This window comes from Pituophis catenifer, unplaced genomic scaffold (assembly GCF_029215685.1).
Source record: "Pituophis catenifer annectens isolate HBS135680 unplaced genomic scaffold, rPitCat1.0.hap2 SCAF_2, whole genome shotgun sequence".
Classification (NCBI taxonomy): Eukaryota; Metazoa; Chordata; class Lepidosauria; order Squamata; family Colubridae; genus Pituophis; species Pituophis catenifer.
In genome coordinates, this window is record NW_027256882.1 from 159,797,350 (window position 1) to 159,819,900 (window position 22,551).

The following is a 22,551-nucleotide window of genomic DNA, read 5'->3' on the forward strand; positions in this document are numbered from 1 at the left end:
CAAGCCATTATTTCAAATTTTGTTTTATTGTTCTAAAAATATAATTCAATTAGTGAACGGGAATGGAGGTTCCGTGTTTATTCCTAGATTTAATTGAACATGTTTGTGCCTTTTTCAAACTATGATTTTGCATTAAGCAAAACTTTTTATTTAAATAAATCCATTATTGTCCCACAAAAAATAAACTGTAGATTTAGAACTCTGTAAGCCTGACATTCCATCTCAGTTTTTTGCATTTCTCCAAGGTCAAGTCTTAGGTTGTTGTCATTATCTACCCTGGTTGATTAGATAATTCATGCCATGTACTTTTACTGAATCCAGGAAAAATAAAGATTAAAGTTCCACTCACATAACCTAAAAAAAGGGGGTTTCCTAAGAACTAAGGAAGGTGTAAGCATTGTGGTATCTACAGATACCATCCTGGACTTGCATATCTGTAGTTTTACAGCAGAAATCAGGCTGCTTCCAAAATACCATAAAAAGTTCCTGTGTAACTGGTTTATGCCATGTGATATATATGACACTGCCAAGAAGGACATAGACTTTGAAAAAGTCTGATTTTATTACAGTATATGTCCATGTAAGAATTTGCTTTTACAAGTTGGTTTTTAGATTAATAAGTGTAAAGGAAAGTCTTTCAAAATGTATTCCCTTGGAAAAGCTAAACTGTTATGGATTCAGTCTGAAGAAGGAGTACAGCATTGAGAAGATCCATGTTTATTGCAACAATCATTGGATGCCTGCTTTACAAGAAAGAGAGACCTGCACAATGGAAAAACAAAGATGTTTATAGGGCTACAAGGTGGGAGATCCAGGGATGTGACTTGCAAGCTAATTTGGAGTAGCTAGGCAGATTTTTGTTAATGTATTTGGGATGAGTTCTGTTGTTTGGCAAAATGGGCCTTTCAGGAGGGCAGCAAAAGTTCATTGTGAAGGAGATGGAATTTTGAAGTCATTGGTTGATTGAAGATGGAATGATTGCTATGTTGTAGTTTCCTTTTAAGGGCTGCCCTTGTGCTGTACATGAGCTGGTGAGGAAGCTTTTGTTCTTTATTTTGATGGGATTGCAGGGGACAGAAAGGGTCAGATTAGGTCTGATGGGATTAAGCAAAAAGATGAACTGGGGTTGATCTTGATCATGTCCAAAAACAGGGAAGAAAAGGGTGTAACTTCATTTTTGTTTGTTAGGTTTATTTTCTCCATACTAACTTCAAAAAGATAAGTAAGCATCCATAGGACATGCAAACAGAGGTTTTTTTCTTCTTTGCCAGGGGTGTCAAACTCAAGGCCCATAGGCCGAATCTGGCCCGTGGGGTGCTTAGATCTGGTCCGCAGGGCTGCCCTGGAAACAACGAAGGACCGGCTTTGCCAGTGAAAATGGAGCTCCTGCAGGGGCCTGCAGAATTCCCCCAGCCTCGCATGATCCATCACAGGTTCCCCCAACACGAGGGATGTCGAGCTGGCTACCCCCCACTCACCCCCGAGGTCAAACACAACCCTGATGCGGCCAATGAAATTGAGTTTGACACCCCTGTTCTATGCTCATTTTTTTTTCTTCAACAAATGTATTAGGGTAACAAAAATGTTAAAATCAAATGCAGTAGTACTCAAAAGTTTATATACCCTTTTGAATTCTCAATATTTGTGCATAAATATAATCTAAAACATGATCTGTTCTTGACATAAATCCTAAAACTAAATAAGCTTGAACTGAATAAAAACAAATGAGTCAAAAAGGTTTATTTCTTTATTGAGGAAAATGATCCAAGGCTACATATTTTTAAGTGTTTTGACTCATTGGTTTCATTGGATTTTCTGTTTAACTAATGTAGGACCTTTGTGGAAAATAAATCACCTTTAGGTCATGTTTATGCAGAAACATTAAAAATTCAAACAGGTGCACAAACTGTTAAGTACTACTCTGTATCTCAATGCCACATTATGCATACAGTAGCTATGGAAGAAATAATCAGCAATTTTGGTCAAATCTAGAAGGCAGCTAATAAATTTCAAAATGGTTATTGTTCTACAAGAATAAGAGAATTATAACAAAAACATTAAAACCAACAGACAAAATGAAAGAACTGTAAGAAACTAGGCTGCAATTAAATCTAATAGAAACAAAGAGTTACAGAAGAAGATAAAATTTGCCAAATAGAAGAATTTTGAACATGTAAATAAAATCTGGGAAATTATTAGCTTATTAACTAAAAAAAGAAACTCAAAGAATATTAGTAATTAAAAAAGGATCCAAATTGTTACACTAAAGATCAGACGTAACAGGAGAATTAGCAGCTTTGCAATAGTGGCAAATATCTGTAACTCGGGTGTAGAATGAGTGTGAGGGTTTGTTCTCCAAGCTTGTGGATTGGTTTCCAAACGTTTCGTTACCAGGTTAGGTAACATCTTCAGCTATTCTAACCCTCACCCTCAATTAGCAGCTTTCTTTGAAGAATTGTGCTCTAAGAGCAGTATTGATGGAATTGCTATAAATAAATACAGTATATCAAGAAGTTGTTCATCAAATAATACAATGACCAATGTAGGCAAATATTAACTACACTATAGCTGTTCAAAAAACAAAAACTGCAATGAAACAAATTGGGAAAAACACCAGACTCACATGGGCTGATAGTTCTTGTTTGAATTCTTTATAATACTGAGCTATCAGAATATTTGCAAATATAATAAAATTAAAGAAACAAAGCTAATACCTCCAACATGGAGGTGGTGGGAGCTCATATAGTTCTGATTTATAAAGAAGGAAATTACCCTGAGAAACCACAATCATTCAGTAGACCAATTTTATTGTTACATACAAGATTAGGTTATAAGTTTTTCCCTACAATATTAAGTGATAGACTGAAGAAATGTATATCAGGAAATGTATATACAGAGTGACCAAATTTGTTTCGTTCCTAAAGAAAAATATAAAGGACAACAGAAGAGCCATAATCAATACCACAGAACCTATGAAATAAAAAAGAAATCTGCCCTAATTTTCTTAGATGCAGAAAAAAGCCTTTAATAATTTGCTGTCAATGCCAGCGGGTTCTGAATAAAATGGATCCCAGAGAAAATTTCTCCGTTCAGTTAAAAGTATATATTAATGGCAAAAAGCAAAGTTTATAGCTAATGGAGTATCCTCAGCAGATTTTTTTAAGTCAGTACAGGAACAAGGCAAAGAAGTCCATTCACTTCTTTGATTTTGCATTAGAAATACTGGCAGAAAAAAGGATCTGAGGTGACAAACAAATAACAAGCCTCAAAATCCACGGACAGAAATATAAGCTTAAATATTTATAGAAATATTTAAGCTTATATTTCTGTCCATGGATTTAATGTAATATTAATTCTTACAGAACCACAAATAGGAAAGAAAGCAGCTAATGAACATAATCCATAAATAGGATATTTGGAATATAAAATTGCTATTCAGTAAACAAAAATAATTTAAATATTTTTAATGCAAGAAAGAATTTTCTGCAAAAAAAAAAAATCCGGTTGTTAGCCCATTCAACAAAATAACTTAGTTTGTACTTAATAGGAAAAAATCAAGAAACTTGTCAGAATAACTCTGTCAGATTATGGCAAAAGATTAAAAAAAAGATGTGGAAGAACCTAAAACTGTCTTGGTTAAAATCAATTGCAATTATTCAAATGAATGTTTTACCCAAGATCTATTTCAAATGTCCTAATCAGAATTTCTGAGAGAATTTTATAAGAATGGCAAGACAGTGTCAGTAAATTCATATGGAGTGGGGAACGTTCTAAATAAAATAATTCTGTAAGACTCTAAACCAGAGGTGTCAAACTCGTGGGCCAGATGCGTCACGCACTGGCCACTCTCACCCCCATTTTAGCGAAGGGAAAAGTCATGATACATCACGTGACAAAAACGTGACACTGTGAGTTTGACATCCCTGCTAAAGCAAGAGGTGGCCTTGCCTTCCAGATTTTGGATTTTATTATAAAATATCGTAGCAAGCTGCTTAGCTTGGTTAACAGAGTTGGTAAATTTTCTACACAGCAGAATGGCCATTTTGGAAGGAGCTGGTTCAGTCAATGAACTTCATAGATACTAGAAAGATTCAACAGACAAAGCTTGATAAAACTATGGAATTGTATAAAGGAAATAACAAAACCAACATTTGCACCCTTACCTGCTACTTCAAATGCTTTTCATGGTTGGAGACAGCTATAGCAAAAGGAAGGTAATTTCATATGTTGATACAGATAGTCCTTGACTTACAACAGTTCATTTAGTGACTGGTGGAAGTTACAACATCACTGAAAAAAAGTGACTTATGACCATTTTTTATACTTATGACTATTACAGCATCCCTGTGATCACATTATCAAAATGGGGAAGTCGGTTTCACTTAACAACCATGCTACTAACTTAACAATTGCAGTGATTCACTTAACAACTGTGGCAAGAAAAGTCATAAAATGGGGCAAAATTCACTTAACTGTCTCTCTTAGCAACAGAAATTTTGGACTCGGTTGTGGTCGTAAGTCGAGGGCTACCTGTTTAGTCTACTTAAGATTCTATGAATTTAAAAACACAGCAAGAATTCAAAATTATGAAAAGAGACTGAAACCTATAATGGTGAGAGAAAATTATGAACTCTGTAGAACTAGCTCTAATCCGTAATTTAGACTGAATGAGTTGACAACATATTAATTTAGATACACAATACAAAATACAATAGATTGAACCCCACTTGAAGAATCCAGTTTATATTTACATATTATATATAATGTACTAACACATTACTATCATGGGACAGTAGCAAAGAATAATGTTACAATGAAAGGACTTATCTTCATATATTTCATTATAATGACCTTAAAGGCAATGCAATATGCATTGTCCTGAGAATAATACCATTAAAGTAATGGGACATTTGAGAGAAGATGCTTGTAGAACTTCATGGTCAGGCTCCAGAAAAGTTCATTAGGATAGTAAGAGATAAGAAAGCAGGTTTGATGAAATAAGGTCGTCTATTCAGAAAATTTTGCTTCATATCAAGGAAAAAAAACATGTACTTAGTCTGAACCTTATTTCCAGAAAGTTTTATTATCTTGGAAGTAACTTTTATGTCATTCATTTTATTTTACAGCAAGTGGGATTCCTTATTGCTTTGAAACATATATATCCTGTCCATCATAATTCTTGTCCTAGCCATAACCAGTCATCTGTCTGATCTTCACTAACTTATTAATATGTTTAAAAAATAGTAAGAAAAGTTTATTTTGGTGATTCCGATAAATTATGTGAAAACATGCTACATGACTTCTTGTTTTGCATAATCATGGAAATTTTACAGTTTCTGCAAATTATTCTGCTGCTTGCCATGCAGGGGCTGGGCTGGGAAAAGAACTATATAGAAACTGGTTTTGCATTTAGAACTTTTGATACCATTTACTGGTATTACCTTGATTATTGCTGACCAGATTAATTTTTAATTCATATTTTAAAGTAATATTTATCTGGGATGAAGGAAAAAATTGAGAGTAGCAGAGATTTACCTAGTAGGAATACCTACATGTTTGGCCATAGCAATATAATAGAATATAAGGTGTATATATTTTGTACAAATAATTTAGTTACAATTCCTAATTTATTCTTAAAAATGAAATTAAGATGTGCACAAAGCAGAGCTGTAATATAGTACTGACCTCCTGCTAACTTAATTATTGATATTCGTAGAAAGGCATCATGACTCTATGATGTGGTTGATGTCCAATGTAAATTCAACTACATCCAGAAATAAGTGTCATGCAGTTTACTGTATCATTTTTGTTATTGAAAGAATGGTAGGTTGTGATTATTGGATATGTCATTTCATTCTTCAAGAAAATCAATATTTCTTTTTGAAACAGCATTCCTTTTAAGATAGGAAAGTTGATGTACTTTACAAGAGATGGGGAGATACAGGCAACAGCCAAGATTCAATCCTTAAAGCTCCATGTGAAAAGGTTGAGACATGTGGTTTGTTAGCTTTGGATTAGATCAGGTGACAAGTAGCCTCACAGTTGACGTTGAATCCTGTTTTGACAACTTCCAAGGTTTCTTCAAATGCACCCTCAAACTTTGATTTGTGATTGTTTCAAAAAGTTGTAAGGCTTAACATAATTAAAACTAAATAAAGAAGTACTCCAGTTCCCAGAAAGAAGAAAAAGAGACTAGATTATTGTATTTGCATGGTAGGGTCTTAACTACTTAGTATCACTGTCCTAACTGAAGTGAGCTTTACTATGCTTAAAAGATTAAATATAGACTCTGATCACTTAACGTTGTGTGGTCCAACCATTATGTCTTGGGGAACATATTTACTTAATGGGTTTGCTTGTAGAGTTAATACAGTCACTGTGATTTATTTGTAAACTATGAATAAATTATAGTTTAGCCTAACATGCCATCTCAAACTTCAAACATCTGGGCATTTTAAACAGTAACGTAGCAGATATGTATACCATTCAATCATGGTTAATGGGAAAATATGCACCTACACATATAACTTAGAAATTAGACCAGGGGTCTGCAACCTTAAACACTCAAAGAGCCATTTGGACCTGTTTCCCACAGAAAAGAAAACATCGGGAGCCACAAAACCCTTCCCGTGCCTGACTATTTCTTGAGCGGCCACAAAACTAGCATATGTAGTTGAATTAAACATTCTGTTTTCTTCTGGATTTTTTTTTTCTTGGATTTATCCATGGTTGGCCTACCAGGGGTTGAAAAGCTCAGTAAATCACATGCCAGCAGGTGTCACACATCGGCGGTTGTGACACATACTTTGAGTGACAGGGAGCCGCAGCAGAGGAGTGAAAGAGCCACATGCAGCTCCAGAGCCGCAGGTTGCTGACCCCTGAATTAGACCTACAAAAGTAGGTCCTACCAGAAGAATAGTAGAGGGAACTATGTTTCTTCCAGGAGATCCTGTCCCTCAAAAGTCTTCTGTCCCAGGGATAGCATTTGAGAGAGTATCAGATTTTTATGTGTTTGTATTTGGCTTGAATGGCAAAGCCCAGAGAGGAGGTATCTTGCCTTTGTGTGTACTGAGCCAAGGCTTCTTGCATGCCAGCAAGGAAAGAGAGTGTTGTGTGAGAAATAAACTAACTCTTAATGAAGGTTTAGATCCTAGGAAGCACTAGATATATCCAAAATTGCCTCTCCTACAAAAGTAAATGATAATGTTTCTAGGTAAGTCTTTTGTGACTTTCTACCACCCAGTTTTTAGAACTTTATTGCATTTGACTCTGAGAAGGAATAAAGAGCAGGGGGGGGGGGAAGAATTAATTTCATTCGTTTTTAATTTTTCCCTTCAACCTCATCCCTCATAGCTTCCCAGTAGGTGGATGCCCTGTTTTTCCTGTGTGTTGATTTCTAGCTTGTGTGGGAAGTTATCCCAGAAGTTTTTACCCTAAATATGCACATGTGCTTGCTTTTTTTCCAATTCATTGTTTCAGTATAAAGTGATCATCCATATAAACATAAGTACTTTTGAATTCTAATTGTTCATACGTGTATTTGTGAAAATGGTTCTGCTTTCTTGATCCCTTTTTGTAGTGGATGCTGATGCTTGGAACAACTTGTAATATTATGCTGGGATGCAAAAGGCAGATGGCAGAGAAAAATAGAGATTTCTTTTCACTATTAGAAGTAGGGAAATTGTGGATGGGACTGCTTCAAAGTACGTTTGGAACACAAGCACCCATAGTTACTATGGTGAAGAAATAATGAGCCTTAACAAATTCCTAGTAATCCGCATTAATTTCCTGAAAGGTAGGAAGGATTTTATATTATGTTTTTAGCAGCATCAACCTTGGGGCATCATTCTTAGGTCACAGAAGTTGCTATGCCTTACTCAGAATAAAGACATAAATGTCCATGGATATGCAACATTTAGTTGGGTTATGAAAAAAACATCTTTTGACTAATGACTTTATACTGAGAGGTTGTCAAATCTATTGTTTATTTGAAATGAAGTCTCAACATGTCTTGTAGCATTAAAACCTCATGGGTTAAAAAAATTAGTCCTTGTTTGAATATCTGCTCTGGATCCAAAAGTGCTATGCCATTTTATAAAACCACATTTGCCTTTTGTGGGGATGGTAGTTTGCCAACCTACCTACTATTGCTTCTGTTTTCTCTAAATCAGGGGTTCTTAACCGGGGGTGCGAGACAATATTCTGGGGGTGTGAAAACTTGGGTTTAGAAGTTTCAAAATTATAGTTATATGCATAATTATATGCATATAATTATTTACTTTTGTAAGAGGTGCGAAACTATATCAGAAGCGTTCTATGGGTGCGGAATATAGAAAAGTTTGGGAACTGCATTTTTGGGAGCCTTAATCCAATATATCTAGAGTCTAAATATATTGGACTTAGGCTCCCAAAAATGCTGGCTGGAGGTTATAGAAATTGAAAGTTGATGTAGAAGTAGTGTATCAACTTGGGGAAGAGTGGATAAGAGTGCTTTCAAAGTTGTTTAAGAAACTCAAACATCTCAGCCAGAGAGCCTTTTCTTTGAAGTCTAAGATAGGTTTAGCCTTAACATTGGCTAGTAATATGCTCATCCTTCAATTTAGCAATTCTAAAGCAAGTATAGTTTCTGGATTTCCAACTAATATTATTTTTATTTTAAAACCCATATATCCTTCCTGAAAGGATTTATTTGATAGGGAAGTTCTGCATGGTAAACTTAGAACAGCATACAGTATTCCTTTTGTTCTCTTACTCTGCTTAAGAAATACTTATTTTTATGTGCTAAATAATTTGTTTAATTGTCAACTTAAGAGATTCACTGTAATTTTAAAGGCTTTCAGTAAAACAAACAAAAATAATTAATCTGACCACACATTTGTTTTGTAGCGATGTCCTTGCCTTGCCCATCTTTAAGCAAGAAGAATCCAGCTTGCCTACTGACAATGAGAACAAAATTCTGCCCTTTCAGTATGTATTGTGTGCTGCCACTTCTCCTGCTGTAAAACTTCATGATGAAACACTCACCTATCTCAATCAAGGTAAGCTACATTTCTCTTTTGCTAGAATACGAGGTGGGCAAAAGGCTGCTTTATAGTTCTGGGCAGGAGTGAAATCTACTTAACTTCCCAACCAGTTTGGAAGTGCTCGCGCGTGTCACATGCGCGCTTGGACCCTCTGCGCATGCACAAACCCTTCTGCGCATGCGCAGATGGTAAAAAGCAGGTTACTTCCTGGTTAAAACCAGGAAATGATGACTGGGTGGGTGGGCGGAGCCTCACGCCACCATCGCTACCGGTTCTCCGAACCAGCAGCCGCCATCGCTACCCGTTCGGCTGAACTGGTACAAACCGGGAGCATTTCACCCCTGATTCTGGGTTCATATCAGTTTAAGTTGCCTGCTGAAAGTAACGGTAATAAAAGCTAAAATTCCAACAAGAACGGCAAACAACAAACAGTAGGGTTTTTTTTAATTGAATTGAAATTCTTATATGCTGTTGTTCAGTAACATTTTACATTAAAGCTTAAAAAATAGTTGGAAATACAAGAATCTCTGGCATGGGTACTTGATGTGATTCATGGGCTTGGAAATACCTGACAAAGCAGTGCAATTGCCTAACAATGTGCAATTTATAATCTCTCTGTCAGTTTAGCCTTGGTTACTGTCAAATGAATCTCAACTTTGATAAACCTTAATTTATGTGATATGTTGTGTATTCATCTAACTTTTGACAGTCCTCACATATTCATGCAGCTAATTTGAAAAAGATTGGTGATAATTCTGGTAGGTGAAAAATGTCATTGGCATATTAGCTGTATAGAGACGTTATTAGAAGTGTCATTCAGTTAACATGACTTGGAACTCAGCTGCATCAATCTATAGTATCTTGTAATTGGATCAGTGTAACTGGAGAGGTAAAAGATTAGTTGATATCCCTGTTTTTACATTTCTCATAGTTTAATACAGTTCAGTGTAACATAACTGACCACCATATTTCAAGTCATTTCTGGTTTAATCAAGTTCAGACCTAACGAAATGTAGATTATTCTAAAAGGAGTGATGCAGATATACTTTCACACAAAATGGCCCTTTTTCATTTCTTCCTATATTACCTCAGTTTGGGGACTGTCAGTTGCTTACTTTTTCTTACTGACTGAGACAGCCAATCCTTTTTTTGTTTAAAGCATAACTGCAAATATATTTTCTTTTTCAGGTCAGTCTTATGAAATCAGAATGCTGGATAACAGGAAAATGGGAGAATTGCCTGAACTAAATGGGAAGCTTGTAAAGGTATGTAATAATCTGTCTTTTCCCAAAATATGTGAGAGAAAACTTAATCAGATTTCCATAAACATGTTTGCCAGGTAATAAATGATAGTAAATCATGCAAAGTGATGCGGTCATTTACACCATTCCCACAAATCCTGGTGGTGATGTTAGAAATGGCAATTTACTGAGCAGTAAAATGAAAGATTAGCGGGTGATAAATTATGTGTGTAGGGCACTGATGAATGAGAAGCCCTTGTTACTCAAAGCATAAATATCACTATCAAGCTATCAACATAATAATTTTAAATTGGGGTATTTTAAATTTCTGGGGTTTTAATTGAGCCAAATCTATTTAATCATTTTAAATTTTAATCGTTGTTTTGTCTTGTGTTTTTAAATAGGCTGTACACCGCCCTGAGTCCTTCGGGAGAAGGGCGGTATAGAAATAAAATAATAATAATAATTATTATTATTATTATTATTATTATTATTATTATTATTATTATTATTATTATTATTATTATTACTACTATTATCACAAAGTTAATAAGGCAGAGAAAATTTGTATCTCTTAGAATGTTAGATTTCACTGAATCTTCCAAAGACATATCAGTTAAAAAGATTGTCAGATGATCTTGAATCAAGATTGTGAATGTGTGGCTTGCCACAGTTTAGTAATATAGTAAGTATAGTAAGAGATTATTTTTAAGAGGGATGGCAAAATAGCATAAAATAAAAGTGGGGCACTTTTTTTTCACTATCTCACTATTTTTGCTTTGCATGAAGCTCAGGAGGCAGTAGAAGATTCAGCATCAAAGTGAGATAGAAGAATAACTTCAGTTGTAAGCCTTCTTTATGTTTACTCATAGATATGCAGGAAAATTTAGCAATGTTTAGACAGCAGAAATGGCAGGAACCAATGTTCTTTTTTATCTACTGTTGGAAGACAAACTGAAGTAATACACGAAGTAGGAAAATCTCTCCATTGCAACCCCCGTAGTTTTAGATTCAGGTTCTTTGAGCTAAAACATACACTACCTTAGATAGCAAAAGTATTTATTTAACTAAGTAAATTTCTGACCTTTGAAGTCTCTTGGCGGTCAAGAATTAAAACAGATTTAAAATCAATGTATTAAAACAGTTAAAATAGCAATGTAAATTTATCATTCTAGTAAAAATAATTATAAGTAAAATGTGTTATAAGGGTTTTTAAAAAGCTAATGAAGATAATAGGTCCCTGAACCTTTTGGGAAGTACACTTGAAAGAACTGAAGTGGCAACAGAGAAGGCCTGACCCCAGGACCTCCAAATCAGCTTGCAACAACTGCAGAGGAAAGTTACTATAAGGTTATTATAGAAAAAAAGATTCCTCAGACAGCTTGTACCTAATCTACATAAGGCTTTAAAAATAATATCCACCTCATTATATATTTTTTTCTGGGTAGCAACAGACAGCCAGTTCAATACTTTTCAACCTAAGTGTAATATGGTCTCTGTATTTTTATTAATGCCAGCCTGGTTATTGGTTATTCCATGTTATGGAATTTATAACATTAACCTGGAGATTTTTCTAAAATAGAATGATATTCTGGGCAAAACATGGAATCTATATGAATATTTTCAGTGAGCTGTAAACAATTTTTTAAATACTTAGGTAACCATGGCTTTGTTTTAAATTATATAAGTAACTGTCTTTTGCGCTCTGACTATAGTTTATATTTGAATATGTTTATTAATTTAAAAATCTGTGGACATATAAAATGTTACTGCCATGAAAAATATTTTATTCAAAGAATCGTGTTTTGTAACGCCTTACGTAAATTAAACAAAGCCAATTTTGTTTAGTAGATAAAAGTGTCAGACTAGAAACCAGGTTCAGTCCTGCCTTAGGCCCAAAACCAGCTGGTTGATTTTGGGGCAGTCACTCTCTGTCAGTCCTAGGAAGAAGGCACAGACAAACTACTTCCAAAAATATTGTCAAGAAAATTGCAAGGATTTTGTGCAGATTGTTGCCAGGAGTCAATACTGACTTGAAGGCATACACACAAGGATTAATTCAACAGTAGCTAAAATAGGTGGTAACGGATAAGTACTACATGTAGCATTTTTTTTCTTGTGTGTATGTGTATTTCACCCAAATATATTACTTACGTTACAGATAATGAGTCTGTTGCTAACAGTTGATTCTTCTAATACCGCATTTTTAAAAACCTGGAAATCTTAACCTTTTTGAATTATCATATTTTGGACCCTGCTATAGAATATGGATTCATTATATCATCTACTATTGAATAATAATGATAGTTTCCCTCCTCTAAATACTATGATAGTTTCTAGCCCTTTGGCCTCTGGAGTGCTTAGAAATCATGGAAGTATTCCGTGCCTTGGGGATGTTCCCTGTAAGAATAACCTTACTGAAAATCTTATTTTGTTGTCATAGCTGGTGCTGAATTACAAGGCACATCCAAATAGATCACATGATACACATCTCTCCATGGGAATACTAAATTGGGGCAAATAATCATGAACGTACATATAGTCCTTGGGTTACAATTCTGGCGATTTGCACCAGAATTTCTTTTGCTAAGCAATGCAGTCATAAAGGCAATGTCACATGACTGTATTGCTTAGTGATGGCAGTCTCCTGACAGTCCCAGTTACTATCATAATCACAGGACTATGAGTGTTGTCAAGCAGGAAGAGGTGGAAGTCCCAGGCATGATGAAAAAGCTATAGGTGGGTAGGAGGCAGGGGTGGGTTCTAAAATTTTTTACTACTGGTTCTGTGGGTGTGGCTTATTTTGTGGGCGTGGCTTGATGGTCATGTGACAATTATTTAGGATTTAGCAGAGGTACTGGTCTACCAGGCTTTTAACTGCTTGCAGAGCTGTACCGATCTACCCATTTATTTTTTGCAGGCACTGGTCTACCCATTTATTTTTGCAGGCACTGATCTACTCATGTATTTTTGCAGGCACTGGTCTATCCATTTATTTTTGCAGGCACCGGTCTACTCATTTGTTTTCTTTTAACACTGATAAGCTGTAGGGCAGCCCTTTGAAGCCCCGCGGCAAGAGTTTAAACAGTTTTTTTCCCCTCTAGCCAACAGCTGGGACTCAGGAGGCAGCAATAGATTGGGGGTGGGGCCAAATAAAAGGTAAGAATAACGGGGGGGCTGGGGGCCCCAGAACCAGTTCTGTGATGTCATATCGTCACCGCTACTGGCTTGGCAGAACCAGGCCGAACCGGGAGGAACCCACCACTGGTAGGAGGGATACTGCGAGCAGGTGCTATCGAGTGTAGGTGGGGATGCGGTGCTGTATGCAGCTGCTATGGGGGAGCAGGGGTTGCTGTGCCAGACACTACAGGCAAAAGGACAGCTGGAGTGGGAGTAACTGGCAACTTCCTGCTGGCATCCCCATTGACTTTGCTTGTGTGAACTGACAGAGAACATCAGAAATGGCCTACACATGACCGTGGCTTGTGGCAATGTTTTAATTGTGAGCCAGGCACCGAGTGCCCAGATTGCTATCACATAACTGCAGGACGCTGCCACAGCTAGAATTCTGAGGACTGATTGTAAGTGTTGTGACCTAGGCTTCCTGAGTCATTAAAACACACGTATTTTTATTGCAACAGCTGTGAATTATGTTCATTCACAGCTGAGTCCCAATTAGTTGCAAAAAGTCCTTTGAGAGAAGCCTTCGGGATAATCACCCACCTTTATCTCCCTTGACACTCTGCCAAAGACCTATTTGGCAAAGCCACACAGATTCCAGAATCAAACACAGATGCCATTTCATTTCCCTCTCTTTTCTTTCACCCAAATATATCATAGGTTCCAACATTCATAATCTTACCAGTGATTTAAACTGTATAGGTGCAAATGTGTGTACGTTTGTTGCAATAACTTTGTATATACATATGTAAAGAATTGGTTTTTAAAAAATGGAAATAAACTTATTTAAAAAAAAAAACAAACAGATGCTGACTGGGAACAGTATTAACAACATTGCTTTCCTGCAAAGGGCCCATGTGCCTTTGCTTCTCTTTTTAAGCCTTATGGGAGGGGCCAATCATTTCCAGGCCTTACTCCCGAGTCCCTTTTGTTTTAACTGTTTGTGCTTTCTGGCAGCTCTGCGCATGCATGCACTAGGAACAGGCTTCTCCTGTTATAATTCTGTCATAATTTTGAACGGCCAGTTTTGAGTGGTTGTAACCTGAGGACTACCTGTAAATTGTAATTCAAATGTCTTGGATAGAACATCCACTCAGAAGCAAAAACTTTTTACCGGAACCTGTTCATGCATTCGCTTGACTCAAGTTTAGCAGTTGATTTATAATCATATTTGAACTAATCCTTGCAGAAATTTGGAACCTTTTCACACATTGCTGTAGTATTCTGCTTTAGAATGCAATGCTGTGTGGAAGTGAATCTTGGCTTTTATGTGTCTCTTGCCATAAATAGAAACATGAATCTGAATTGACGATTGGTGTTAGTGTTAAGCTAAATATTTTCCATCCATATAAGTCATGAGTATTATGGTAGAGAGATCTTGTGAGGGCATATTTTTGGAAAATGCTTCCAAGAATCATCTTGTCACCAATCATTGATTGATTTTCTTTCAACCCTACTTGCATTTCAACCTGTTAATTATGCTCAAAGGGAAGTTCTTTTGTTTCTTAGAGTATATTTAGAGTGGTGTTCCATGATCGGCGGCTGCAGTACACAGAGCATCAACAGTTGGAGGGCTGGAGGTGGAACAGGCCAGGGGACAGGATACTGGATATTGGTGAGTTTTTTTCGATAAATCTGGACTGCTTTTATGTTACAGATTTTGGAAAGCATTTTCTTTAACAGCTTACTTTCCATTATTGCTTTGGGAAAGTAGCTTTCCTCCTTGGTTTACATCACTTGAACCTATATTATTTTCCCATGGAAGATTTATTTTTGATTGCTTGGACAAACTACCTTGCGTGATTTGCCCTCTAAACAATTTTATGTCACAATGCTGTGCTCTGTTCAGGCCGCATTGTTGCTTGGATTGCATTGTTTAGGCACTTGTGGCTAAAATCCCCTCCTCACAGAATCAGAGATCTTTTTAGGTTTTTCTGGCTTCATATTCCTATACTATTAATCAGTTGAAAGCTGCTTTAAATTAGGAAAGCACTTCATTTGTGTATTCCCCTAATTAATTAATTAATTCCTTACCTATATACAACAATCAGAATGTTCTATATAGGTAAGGAATTATAGCAGCAATCCTGGTTTTTTGACCTAGAAACAAAATGGGTTGAATTTCTGAATAAAGGATTCCAGTGTTTCTAGTGAAAGTTAAGACCTGTGTAAAATTCTTAAAAGAGCTTCACTCTGTCTCCTATTTCTACACAGTTGTGTTATGTGTAATCAATTGCTTTTGTTTTTATTTGAGAGTGACTTGACGAAAATATCCTTACAAGTCCTCTATATACTAGAAATGCTGAATCTTTGCTAGCTCTCCATTAAGAAAGAAAGAAAAATACTAGTTCTTATTTATAGATAGAAATCAGAGAATTGAAATGCGAGAAAGCCTTGATAAGTTGGAGGAAGCAGATCATGGCCATTTAAAATACAAGGATTTATAGTCAAATGATTTGAAGAATTTTCTATTCCTTCTTAACTTGGCTTGGAACATCTCATATATTGATACAGTCTTTGCACACATGTACATTTTTTCAGGTTATTTCCCAACTTATAAACCCTTTTTTTCTCTTACCATTAATTTATGCTATAGTTATCCTATATCATAAATTTTTGTGCCTTCAGTTTTCATTCTTGGCAGCTACCTGAACTAGTCCCTGCAGTTTTCTTGGCAAGATTTCTTGGAAGTGGTTTGCCCTTGTTTCTTTCCTAGGGCTGAGAGAAAATAACTGGCCCAAGGTGATCCAGCTGGCTTCATGCCTAAGGCAGGTCTAAAACTCATGGTCTTCCAATTTCTAGCCTGATACCTTAACCAACAAACTGGTTCTCTTATAACTTTGGTCAATCACAAAAGTCTTCACTTGAACTGAGGCACAAATGGCCAAGGAGATGATGCCTATATTTCAATTAAATCATACGTACAATTAGGTTGGTAAACTATTTTGCCTTTAGTTTGTCCCTTGGCCTGCATTCTGTCAAACTTGCTAATTCCAGCATTCTTAATTGCTTTACTTGTACATGAATACCGTGTTTCTCCAAAAAGACGACCCACCTTGAAAAGAAGCACTATCACGTTTTTGAGTTCATGCGATCAAATTAAACCCCACCCACAAAATTAGCCCTAATTAAGACCCTACCCACCATGGGGTGCAGGGGGTGGGGTGAGGCACACAGGTAAAAAATAAGCTAGGGTGGGGATGGGGGATGGAGCTGCCCTACTTACCAGGTCTCGCACACCCCGACACCTGCCTCGCCTTCTTCTGTGGCCGCTTGCCATCACTCGCACGCATCGCCCTGGCCTCCGTTTCACCAGCAGGCACCTGAAGGCAAAATGGAGGCCGGGGCAATGCGTGTGAGTGGTGGCAAGCGGCTGCAGAAGAAGTGGGCCAGCAGCTCACTTCTGCTGGGCGGGCCTGTTGGTGCCACCGCCGCGAGGTGAGTCAATAAAAGAATGCCTAGCCATTTTGGGGGGGGGGGGGGTCTAAAGAAAATAAGATCCAACCTTCTTTTTGGAAAAACATGGCATCATTGGTAGTTTCCTATTCAGCAAGATTGTTGCTTATGGGTGCAGTTCATGTTTTGATTGTAGTTGTTATATTATTTTACTTGGACTAGAATGGACCTGTTAAGTATTATCTTCTGTGCTAAAGTGTGGCTAATTTTTGTTGTCTTTAGATATTCCAATGTCTGTGGGTATAATAGATCCCAGAGCAAATCCAACACAGTTGAATACAGTAGAGTTTCTTTGGGATCCTTCAAAGAGAACTTCTGTATTTATTCAGGTAAATCATGTTTTGTGAGATGGATAGCCATATAAATATTTATTGATTGGTTGGTTGTTTGGTTGTTTGGTTGATTGAGATAGATAGATAGATAGATAGATAGATAGATAGATAGATAGATAGATAGATAGATAGATAACATACAGCAAGTAAAGTATTGATTGCCTTATTCTTGTAAATTTATGTATTTTTAATAAGAATAACATGTTCTTCTACCATGCATATAATGTGACAGCATCTCTTTAAGCATACATAGTGAAGGAACATGAGAAGCTTTGAATAGTTACCTTAAAGTATTGATGCTTGGAGTACAAGAGAACAGAACTTAGAAATGTGCTACAGAGCATGTGTGATTAAATTTGATTTGTGCTTTGACTGAAATATTGTATCCTAGTTACCATGTAACCTTCTATATATCCCATCACAATAATAAATTCACAGTCTCTTATTTTTCCCACTTTTGGGGTTGGATTTTCTATTATTGTATTTAAACATATGTGTTTAAGTTAGAGATTCTGCTATGCTATTGTTGTTTAATTAGAATTTGTAGAATATTTATTCTGGGGATACAACTGCGGAAACACAAGCCAAACTCACTATAATGCAATGTGTAAATGCAGCCTGTCTATTGACCTTCTCCCATCCTTCTTTGCTTTGATGTAATTTTGAACAATGAATGACTAAATATAATTTAAGATTCATAGTTACCATGTTTCAATTCAAGACAGCATTGCTTTTGTTTTAAGATCAACTTCTTCACCACAAATAGTGAAGGTCTCTGGAAATTCTTGGAGCTTCAGTAAATGTTGATGAGAAGTTCATAAATTAAACAATAATGTTACCCAGCTTTCAAACCTGGTAAAAGTGACCATTCATTTTATGACGTTTTGAGAGAGGAGCCTAGCTACTGTAATTTAATCCAATTTACAGGACAAATATTAGAAAGGGAGAAGAAAACATCAGACCTTTTCAGAAGGACAGACATTTAGGCAATTGAGAAATTTAGAACTGACATATGGTATATAATATCTGATCTATTGCTGATCTTTAAACTCTAAGGAATAATGCAGACTCCTTTAGCTTTACACCTTGTTGACATAGGTAGTTATTAGTAGCATGGAATCTCAAAGCTATGAATTGTTGAACTTTCCTGCAAAGTTCACACGTGAACTGTGAAATGAATTTATTTCTGAATCAGAAGTTAATACTCCTCATGCAAACTCCCACTCCTAATAATGTGTCCCCAGAGCAACTCCCTTGATCATATTCCTGAAATTATGCAGTGTTCCTTTTGCTGCTACTTCTGTCTCTTTTTTCATCTTAGAACTTCTTGTCATAGGCCCCTTGTGGTTCTCAAGGGTAAAAATAACTAAGGGAAAAGTAAAAAGAGAAGTGTAGATTTCACACACTCACAAAAATGCCTTCCAGTGTCCTAAGTGATTTGTGCTTTCTTTATTTTACACTGTTGACATATCCTTATGTGAGGGAAAAAATGTTTCACTTTCCATTCCAACAAAAATGCATACCATTTTTACAAAATAAAGCTTTATACATACTGTTTAGAATTATTATTTGTTTAGAAAAGATTAGAAGCTTCTAAACAAAGCAAGAACAAAATAACCCAGTTTATTTTCCTTGGACTTTAAAACAATATTTTCAGTGTTGTGGATTGTGTGTATGCATTCCTTTTCCTTATTTCTTTTATCACGGTTAAAATATTAACTTAGTTCATACATATATACAGAGCCAGAATTTTAAACCAAGGTGTATTAATGTGATCTGAACCACACACATATCTTAGCCACAATAGTGAATTGGAACATTCCATTAAGCCAGAAACTAAAAATCATGATTATGGCTTAGTTTAGCACAATGTTTAAGTCACTTAAGTAAAATAGTAAAATAACTCTTATCTTCCTTTCTCCTGCTTCTTTCTTTTTTTGCTCAATTTCTCTTCTTTTCCCAGTGAAAATAGTGCTCTGTCCGGGTTCCAGTCATGGCTTCATACCATTGTTAGCATTAACTTGGTGCTAGCATTGATAGAAGTCATTATGTCTGTAAGGTTGAGGAAAGGAAATACGTCTCAGTCTGATGTCTTCCAGACTTTTTAAGAGATTATGAGTTTCAAATTGGATAAACCCGATTGAAGTACAGGTAGTCCTCAACATATGACCACAATTGAGTCCAAAATTTCTGTTACTAAGTGAGACAATTGTTAAGTGAGTTTTGGCCCATTTTACAACCTTTCTTGCCTCAGTTGTTAAGTGAATCACTTCAGTTGTTAAATTAGTAGCAGAGTTATTAAAGGAATCTGTTTTCCCCATTGACTTTGTCAGAAAGTCAGAAAAGGTGATCAGGTCACCCTGGGACTCATCATAAATGTGAGTCAGTTGCCAAGCATCTGAATTTTGATCATGTGACCAGGGGGATGCTGCAATGGCTGTCAGTGTGAAAAAGTGTCATAAATCACTTTTTAGATACCATTGTTAACTTCAAATGGTCAGTAAATGAACTGTCTTAAGTCGAGGACTACCTGTGCTTTCTTACTGCAGAGTCTGCTAAAAAAAATAACTTGGGCTGCGCTTCAGTTTTAGAAGAGAAATAAATGACATGTTTTGATGTATCCCAGGTCTGATTCCTGTTCTCATCCATTGTTGTTCATTCTCTTTGAGGGACATGCAATATGGTTTCTGCCTAGATATCAAATATGGTGTATTAAACACAATTTTTTTAATGTTTTTGTTGGTCAGGTCTAGTATGTTGCCAGGTTGGTTTAAAGAGAGAAGGCAACTATTAACATTTTGCATAACTCCTTTATGTGTCTGCAATCTTGGTTTGCTATGCAGATAGAATCTCAGGCTTTGTTAGAACTGACTTGGACATACACCGAAAGTTTAATTATTACTCTGTGTTGTACGAGCATCACTATTGCACTGTTGCAGTTCGGAGCATATTTTTGGCTCTCTTTTTACAGGTACATTGCATCAGTACAGAGTTCACTATGAGGAAGCATGGTGGCGAGAAAGGTGTGCCCTTCAGAGTCCAGATCGACACCTTCAAAGAAAACGAAAATGGGGAATACACGGAGCATTTGCATTCTGCCAGTTGCCAGATCAAAGTTTTCAAGGTATTACCTATGTTTTAAGATACATAATGCAAGAACGAGAGCTGGAGAGCACAGATCCTGATTTTCTTAGCATCCTGCTGCTTTTTTTTTTTTTTTTTTTTAAAGCTTGTGGGTGTTAAATGATTTCATAAGAAGGCAAAACAGAATTGTGGCATTTCTGATCTACATGTTCTTGCTCAGGCCTTTGGGGTCTTAAGTTAAGATTTTGCTGTGAATAATAAAGATGGCAGGGCTATCTGGTTAGACAGGTAGATCAATTAACTGACTTAGCAATTGTTTTCTTCTGTTGCCCTCAATCTTGGATAGAAATATTTTTGTCTAGTTCATTGCTCGCCATCACATGCCCAAAGTATGTATGTTTCTATTTACCGATCATTGCTTCAAGAGCAATTGTTTATTTTGCCCAACAATGATTGATTGCTTATTCTTGTAGTCGATGGTCCTGTTAGTGATTATTTCCACATCCATAATTTAAAGATGTCTTATCTTTTTTCTACTACCCACTCATATGTCCATTTTTCTCACACATATATTTCTAAAGGAAATATCATTGCCTTAACTATTCTGATATTTCTTATCATAGAAATATTCTTACCTTTCATGATCTTTTTTTTTTAGTTTTTTTATTGCTTCTGCCCACACTCCCAATGAGATTAATCTTTTTTAATTCTGTAGAACACTGTCCATCCTAGTTGTTGAGGCCAAGGAAACAAAACTACTGCCTTTCCTTCTTTGCTGTCAACTGTGAGTTCTCTAAACTTGCTGACTGACATTATCTTTTCTTTAATATTTATTATTAGCTCAAGTTTTTCACTAAATATATATGTGAGTAATATGCCCCCCCTTTTCTCACTCTCTTCCCTATTCTGAACTGCTGTTTTTCTCAATTCAATTATTACAGTAACCTCTTGTTTATTGTAATTCAACCCAGTGTCCTGGCACCCCTTTATCCTTAATTTAGTCCACTATTCTGGCATGATTTAATGTTCAAATGCCTTTCTGTAGTTTAAAGTTAAGCAAAGGGGAAACTTTGTTAAATTCTCCTGCTTGCTGTATTGTCCATTTTATGATGGCTATCTGATCTCACATCCTTCTGCCTTTTCTTAAACCTGCCTATTTATTTGGCATTTCTTTCTTTATATATGGCTCCATTCTTCATTAGAAGATCTTAATCAAAACTTACTTACGTTACTGTTGTTAAAGTTACAACACTGAAGAGTAACTGCTTAAATTACCGTTTGATGTTGGAAAGATTTCAGATTTATCACATTAGATTGTCAAAGTGTGCCCATTTGGTTTTAATTAATTCTCTGACTTTGTATTGGAAAGCCTCTGTTAAGATTTAATAAAGGATTTTAAAATTAGGGTGAATGGTTTCTTATATGAAACATGCTTTTGGTATTTTTTTTAATCTGTTGGTTTTCTAATTTCTTTTTTCTTCTCGTTTATATCCTTTTATATATGTTAATAAAACTAGTACATTTATCCTATCCAGATAGTCCTATATCTGCAAGTTCTTCTATTTTTACAACTTTTGCGTTCTAAATATCTATTAATAGTACAGGTACTTGACTTACGTCATTTAATAACTGTTCAAAGATACAACGTTACGACATCTCAGAAAGGCCTGTAAAGAACTTCTGGCCATCTTATCTTATTATGCTTTATTTATTATGCTTTAATATTGCTTTGACAGTTTCAATTTTCTCTTGATTTGTGGTTTTAACATTCCATGTTCCTATTGCATGTGTCCTTGTAAAAAGTAGTCCTTTCAGTATGATGGCACCATCAGTGACCAGAGGTCCTTGTGGTTTTGTTGGGATCCCATCATGCCATTTTGGGTCTCCTTGACAAAATTCAGGGTTCTTCCTCCGTAACTCAAGCTGTGCTTTTCAATGTGGTGCTCTTATCATATGACAACCAAATTTATAAATGTTTCAGTTATCCCAAAGCCACTTTTTTCAAGAAGCAATTGGACTTTCTGATTTTTCTTTGAAAACTTTTCACTTCTCATCCAAGAAGCTTCTTCAGCTCTGGAGAGATGAGAAGTGAAATGTCTTCAAAGAAAAACCAGAAATCCAGTTGCCTCTTGAAAAAAAGCACCTTTGGGACAACCATGACCTGGATGACTGAGAATTTCCATAGACATGTTTCAGTCATGTCTACACAGTTTCTTGGCAACAATATAGAAAGGA

General features: G+C 36.0%; 1 protein-coding gene across 1 annotated transcript in view; it reads left to right on the top strand.

The window, feature by feature from the left end:
* TFCP2 (transcription factor CP2) overlaps positions 1-22,551 on the top strand; it is a 44,201-nt gene that overhangs the window by 2,623 nt on the left and 19,027 nt on the right. The window contains exons 3-7 of the mRNA XM_070937902.1: positions 8,887-9,038; positions 10,212-10,288; positions 14,954-15,059; positions 17,123-17,229; positions 20,204-20,356. Coding sequence (XP_070794003.1) covers positions 8,887-9,038; positions 10,212-10,288; positions 14,954-15,059; positions 17,123-17,229; positions 20,204-20,356 — 595 coding nt within the window. The remainder of the gene's footprint in view (positions 1-8,886; positions 9,039-10,211; positions 10,289-14,953; positions 15,060-17,122; positions 17,230-20,203; positions 20,357-22,551) is intronic.